Raw genomic sequence first — 7,500 nt, 5'->3', positions numbered from 1 at the left:
CGCCCGTCGGCGCGAGAGTTGGGGGTCGAGACCCCCGGTCCTCGCAGAACCGAGCGGACGTGTCGCCGCCGCCCTCCCCGCCCCCCAGAGGGGACGAGAGAGACGGAGGGAGCCCTCCCACCAAAACGACGTCCGCCCACGGACGAGAGTTGGAGGTCCCCGTCGCGCGGGCAGCGGAGGGGGTTCAGACCCACCGGCAGCCGCGGAGGGGAGGACCTCCGGTCCTCGAGCCGCAGACGAGGCGCCGCCCTCCCCCCTCCCCCGTAGGGGAGGGAGAGAGACGGTGGAAGGGGCCAGAGGAGGCCGGGGCGGGAAGCGGACCCGGGGCGGTCTGCACTTAGGAGGACGGAGGAGGTCAAAAGCCCCCTACGAAGCTCCAGCCGCGGGACCCGGAGGCCCCGATCGATAGGAAAGCGACCCTCAGGCAGGCGTGGCCCCGGGAGGAACCCGGGGCCGCAAAGTGCGTTCGAAGTGTCGATGATCAATGTGTCCTGCAATTCACATTAGTTCTCGCAGCTAGCTGCGTTCTTCATCGACGCACGAGCCGAGTGATCCACCGCTAAGAGTTGTACTCTTTGTTTGAGGTAAGTAGGCTGAGACGGACAGAACGGGGGGGTTAAAAAAAAACCGGGGGTCGAAACCCCGGACGGGCGCCCCCCGTTGCGGGGGGGTCTTCAAACCCACGGTCCCGGCAGGGTTGCCGGGCCATTCAGGGTACCCGCCCAGGGCGGCGCCTAGTCCCGGAGGAAGGCGCCGATGGGAACGTGTCAGATCCGATACCTTTGCCGCATCATTGCATCAGTTGGGCTGACGTCCGATACCTTTGCCGCATCAGTTGATCCTTCTTACAGGTTCTCGTCCGATACCTTTGCCGCATCCGGTGTTACGACTTTTCTTCGGGTTAAAGGTTTTTAACCCGACCGGGTGGGCGGGGAGGACCGCGCCGGAGCCCCCGACCTCCCCCTCTCCACCGCCGCCACGCGCTCGGGCGTCTTTTTCGCTCAAAAGCGTTTTTGGTCCGGCCTTGTCCCGACACTGCTGTAATGATCCTTCCGCAGGTTCACCTACGGAAACCTTGTTACGACTTTTACTTCCTCTAGAAAGTCCATAATTTTTAAAAACGTCCTTTTGGATATATGTTTGTCGGTTCGTGGACGCAGGTTCGTGGGACCTGCGCGCCGACCAATTTTGCGGACTCGCCGCGGCGTCTGCCGGACCGCACCGGACGGCGGGACGACCCTGACATGTCCGGGAGCCCCTAGCCCCCCCAGGGGCCAAACGGGGGCCGAAAGAATTTCGGGGCCTCAAACTGCAGTTCTGCCCTTCTCCACAGTGTGGCGCACAGCTGTCCAAACTTAGGTTTACAACAGTGGCCTTCACCCAGATGGGGGGTGGACACTTTTTTGGTCCCACGAACACACTATTTGTCCATTTGACCATTATAGTCACGGAGCGACCACGGGACCCTTGCGGACCACCGCCCCGACCCCAGGCCCCACCCCCCCAGGTCCACGGAACCACTATTTGTCCATTTGACCATTATAGTGACGGAAAGACCACGGGACCCCTGCGGACCGGCCCCCAACCCCCCCTGGTCCACGAAACCACTATTTGTCCATTTGACCATTATAGTCACGGAACGACCACGGGACCCTTGCGGACCACCGCCCGACCCCAGGCCCCACCCCCATGGTCCACGAAACCACTATTTGTCCATTTGACCATTATAGTCACGGAACGACCACGGGACCCTTGCGGACCACCGCCCCGACCCCAGGCCCCACCCCCCCAGGTCCACGAAACCACTATTTGTCCATTTGACCATTATAGTGACGGAAAGACCACGGGACCCCTGCGGACCACCGCCCGACCCCAGGCCCCACCCCCCCAGGTCCACAAAACCACTATTTGTCCATTTGACCATTATAGTGACGGAAAGACCACTGGACCCCTGCGGACCGGCCCCCAACCCCCTCTGGTCCACGAAACCACTATTTGTCCACTTGACCATTATAGTCACGGAGCGACCACGGGACCCTTGCGGACCACCGCCCGACCCTGGCCCCAGCCCCCAGGACCACGAAACCACTATTTGTCCATTTGACCATTATAGTGACGGAAAGACCACGGGACCCCTGCGGACCACCGCCCCGACCCCATGCCCCACCCCCCCAGGTCCACGAAACCACTATTTGTCCATTTGACCATTATAGTCACGGAGCGACCACGGGACCCCTGCGGACCACCGCCCGACCCCATGCCCCACCCCCAGGTCCACGAAACCACTATTTGTCCATTTGACCATTATAGAGACGGAAAGACCCCAGGACCCCTGTGGACCAGCTCCCCACCCCCATGTCCACAAAACCACTATTCATTTAAAAATACATGTCCACTTGCAATTATTAAATAGCCATTCAATTGAATAGATTGCAAGTGGGATATGTGTCCACGCACTTTATTAAATAGCCATTCAATTGAATACATTGCAAGTGGGATATGTTTCCACTTGCACTTTATTAAATAGCCATTCAATTGAATACATTGCAAGTGGGATATGTGTCCACCGCACTTTATTAAATAGCCATTCAATTGAATACATTGCAAGTGGGATATGTGTCCACTTGCAGTTTATTGTATGGTTCCGGTTTAATAGGTTGGTGGACAATCATCCCACTAACCTACTATAGCCATTCAATTGAATACATTGCAAGTGGGATATGTGTCCACCGCACTTTATTAAATAGCCATTCAATTGAATACATTGCAAGTGGGATATGTGTCCACTTGCAGTTTATTGTATGGTTCGGTTTAATAGGTTGGTGGACAATCATCCCACTAACCTACTATAGCCATTCAATTGAATACATTGCAAGTGGGATATGTGTCCACTGCACTTTATTAAATAGCCATTCAATTGAATACATTGCAAGTGGGATATGTGTCCACTTGCAGTTTATTGTATGGTTCGGTTTAATAGGTTGGTGGACAATCATCCCACTAACCTACTATAGCCATTCAATTGAATACATTGCAAGTGGGATATGTGTCCACTCGCACTTTATTAAATAGCCATTCAATTGAATACATTGCAAGTGGGATATGTGTCCACTTGCAGTTTATTGTATGGTTCGGTTTAATAGGTTGGTGGACAATCATCCCACTAACCTACTATAGCCATTCAATTGAATACATTGCAAGTGGGATATGTGTCCACTCGCACTTTATTAAATAGCCATTCAATTGAATACATTGCAAGTGGGATATGTGTCCACTTGCAGTTTATTGTATGGTTCGGTTTAATAGGTTGGTGGACAATCATCCCACTAACCTACTATAGCCATTCAATTGAATACATTGCAAGTGGGATATGTGTCCACTGCACTTTATTAAATAGCCATTCAATTGAATACATTGCAAGTGGGATATGTGTCCACTTGCAGTTTATTGTATGGTTCGGTTTAATAGGTTGGTGGACAATCATCCCACTAACCTACTATAGCCATTCAATTGAATACATTGCAAGTGGGATATGTGTCCACTGCACTTTATTAAATAGCCATTCAATTGAATACATTGCAAGTGGGATATGTGTCCACTTGCAGTTTATTGTATGGTTCGGTTTAATAGGTTGGTGGACAATCATCCCACTAACCTACTATAGCCATTCAATTGAATACATTGCAAGTGGGATATGTGTCCACTGCACTTTATTAAATAGCCATTCAATTGAATACATTGCAAGTGGGATATGTGTCCACTTGCAGTTTATTGTATGGTTCCGGTTTAATAGGTTGGTGGACAATCATCCCACTAACCTACTATAGCCATTCAATTGAATACATTGCAAGTGGGATATGTTTCCACTTGCACTTTATTAAATAGCCATTCAATTGAATACATTGCAAGTGGGATATGTGTCCACTCGCACTTTATTAAATAGCCATTCAATTGAATACATTGCAAGTGGGATATGTGTCCACTTGCAGTTTATTGTATGGTTCGGTTTAATAGGTTGGTGGACAATCATCCCACTAACCTACTATAGCCATTCAATTGAATACATTGCAAGTGGGATATGTGTCCACTCGCACTTTATTAAATAGCCATTCAATTGAATACATTGCAAGTGGGATATGTGTCCACTTGCAGTTTATTGTATGGTTCGGTTTAATAGGTTGGTGGACAATCATCCCACTAACCTACTATAGCCATTCAATTGAATACATTGCAAGTGGGATATGTGTCCACTGCACTTTATTAAATAGCCATTCAATTGAATACATTGCAAGTGGGATATGTGTCCACTTGCAGTTTATTGTATGGTTCCGGTTTAATAGGTTGGTGGACAATCATCCCACTAACCTACTATAGCCATTCAATTGAATACATTGCAAGTGGGATATGTGTCCACTCGCACTTTATTAAATAGCCATTCAATTGAATACATTGCAAGTGGGATATGTGTCCACTTGCAGTTTATTGTATGGTTCGGTTTAATAGGTTGGTGGACAATCATCCCACTAACCTACTATAGCCATTCAATTGAATACATTGCAAGTGGGATATGTGTCCACGCACTTTATTAAATAGCCATTCAATTGAATACATTGCAAGTGGGATATGTGTCCACTTGCAGTTTATTGTATGGTTCGGTTTAATAGGTTGGTGGACAATCATCCCACTAACCTACTATAGCCATTCAATTGAATACATTGCAAGTGGGATATGTGTCCACTGCACTTTATTAAATAGCCATTCAATTGAATACATTGCAAGTGGGATATGTGTCCACTTGCAGTTTATTGTATGGTTCCGGTTTAATAGGTTGGTGGACAATCATCCCACTAACCTACTATAGCCATTCAATTGAATACATTGCAAGTGGGATATGTGTCCACCGCACTTTATTAAATAGCCATTCAATTGAATACATTGCAAGTGGGATATGTGTCCACTTGCAGTTTATTGTATGGTTCCGGTTTAATAGGTTGGTGGACAATCATCCCACTAACCTACTATAGCCATTCAATTGAATACATTGCAAGTGGGATATGTGTCCACGCACTTTATTAAATAGCCATTCAATTGAATACATTGCAAGTGGGATATGTGTCCACTTGCAGTTTATTGTATGGTTCCGGTTTAATAGGTTGGTGGACAATCATCCCACTAACCTACTATAGCCATTCAATTGAATAGATTGCAAGTGGGATATGTGTCCACTTGCAGTTTATTGTATGGTTCGGGTTAATAGGCTGGTGTCATTTTCATGCCATAATACTGTACAATTTGCATAAAATGAATGTCACGGAAGCACTATGTAGGGCCAGCTGAATAAATTGGAAATGGACATTTCTTCATGTAAAACGTCCATTTCCAATTTATTCAGCGCACCCTACATAATGCTTCCGTGGACACTAAATTTGTGCAATATTCATTCAACCCATTCATGTCATTTTCATGCCATAATACTGTAAAATTTGCATAAAATGAATGTCCACGGAAGCATTATGTAGGGCCCGCTGAATAAATTGGAAATGGACATTTCTTCATGTGAAAACGTCCATTTCAATTTATTCAGCGGGACCTACATAATGCTTCCGTGGACACTAAATTTGTGCAATATTCATTCAACCCATTCATGTAATTTTCATGCCATAATACTGTACAATTTGCATAAAAATGGTTGTTTCTTATATTGGAATTTGGAGTTGGATTTTTGTGAACTTCACCACATATGGTGCATGACCACCTGTAACTTATTTGACGGTGCCTCCGTAGGTGTTCCGTGGACGATATAGTAAAAGTCATATTTCATAACTGCAATGATATAACTGTGTAATACCTACATTTTAGTGCCCAGGAACATCACCCAGCAGCCCCATGTACATTAGAGCACATAAAATGTCTTATTTTGCATAAAATGAATGTCACGGAAGCATTATGTAGGGCCCACTGAATAAATTGAAATGGACATTTCTTCATGCGAAAACGTCCATTTCCAATTTATTCAGCGCCTAAATAATGCTTCCGTGGACACGTAAATTTGTGCAATATTGTTGGTGAAAACACCTCTACTGTACTCAGCACGCTCAGTGGAACCCATTCATGTCATTTTCATGCCATAATACTGTACAATTTGCATAAAATGAATGTCACGGAAGCACTATGTAGGGCCGCTGAATAAATTGAAATGGACATTTCTTCATGTGAAAACGTCCATTTCCAATTTATTCAGCGGCCCTACATAATGCTTCCGTGGACACCAAATTTGTGCAATATTGTTGGTGAAAACACATCTACTGTACTCTGCACGCTCAGTGGAACCTATTCATGTCATTTTCATGCCATAATACTGTAAAATTTGCATAAAATGAATGTCACGGAAGCACTATGTAGGGCCGCTGAATAAATTGGAAATGGACATTTCTTCATGTGAAAACGTCCATTTCCAATTTATTCAGCGGCCCTACATAATGCTTCCGTGGACACATAAATTTGTGCAATATTGTTGGTGAAAATACCTCTACTGTACTCAGCACGCTCTGTGGAACTGTGGAACCCATTCATGTCATTTTCATGCCATAATACTGTATAATTTGCATTAAAATTGTTGTTTCTTATGTTGGAATTTGAGTTGGATTTTGGTGAACTTCACCACATATGGTGCATGACCACCTGTAACTTATTTAACGGTGCCTCCGTAGGTGTTCCGTGGGCGATATAGTAAAAGTCATATTTCATAACTGCAATGATATAACTGAGTAATACCTACAGTTTAGTGCCCAGGAACATCACCCAGCAGCCCCATGTACATTAGAGTACATAAAATGTCTTATTTTGCATAAAATGAATGTCACGGAAGCATTATGTAGGGCCCACTGAATAAATTGAAATGGACATTTCTTCATGCAAAACGTCCATTTCCAATTTATTCAGCGCACCCTACATAATGCTTCCGTGGACACCTAAATTTGTGCAATATTGTTGGTGAAAACACCTCTACTGTACTCAGCACGCTCAGTGGAACCCATTCATGTCATTTTCATGCCATAATACTGTAAAATTTGCATAATGAATGTCCACGGAAGCATTATGTAGGGCCGCTGAATAAATTGGAAATAGACATTTCTTCATGAAAACGTCCATTTCCAATTTATTCAGCGCCTAAATAATGCTTCCGTGGACACCAAATTTGTGCAATATTGTTGGTGAAAACACCACTACTGTACTCAGCACGCTCAGTGGAACCCATTCATGTCATTTTCATGCCATAATACTGTAAAATTTGCATAAAATGAATGTCACGGAAGCACTATGTAGGGCCGCTGAATAAATTGAAATGGACATTTCTTCATGTGAAAACGTCCATTTCCAATTTATTCAGCGGCCCTACATAATGCTTCCGTGGACACCAAATTTGTGCAATATTGTTGGTGAAAACACATCTACTGTACTCTGCGCTCAGTGGAACCTATTCATGTCATTTTCATGCCA

At 45.5% G+C, this 7,500-nt stretch overlaps 1 protein-coding gene and 1 non-coding gene across 2 annotated transcripts; one reads left to right on the top strand and one right to left on the bottom strand.

The window, feature by feature from the left end:
• Positions 1-414: 414 nt before the first annotated feature.
• Positions 415-568, bottom strand: LOC131535730 (5.8S ribosomal RNA). Its single transcript, XR_009269732.1, has one exon. It is a non-coding gene; the product is annotated as a 5.8S ribosomal RNA (ribosomal RNA).
• Positions 569-1,384: 816 nt separating this feature from the next.
• On the top strand, positions 1,385-2,104 carry LOC131535728 (uncharacterized). The gene has a single exon (XM_058768283.1). The coding sequence runs from the start codon at positions 1,385-1,387 to the stop codon at positions 2,102-2,104; it is 720 nt and encodes a 239-aa protein (XP_058624266.1).
• Positions 2,105-7,500: the final 5,396 nt, after the last annotated feature.

Source organism: Onychostoma macrolepis, unplaced genomic scaffold (assembly GCF_012432095.1).
Source record: "Onychostoma macrolepis isolate SWU-2019 unplaced genomic scaffold, ASM1243209v1 Scaffold75, whole genome shotgun sequence".
Lineage (NCBI taxonomy): Eukaryota > Metazoa > Chordata > Actinopteri > Cypriniformes > Cyprinidae > Onychostoma > Onychostoma macrolepis.
The sequence above is the reverse complement of the archived record's forward strand: the minus strand, read 5'-3'. Positions and strand labels throughout refer to the sequence as shown.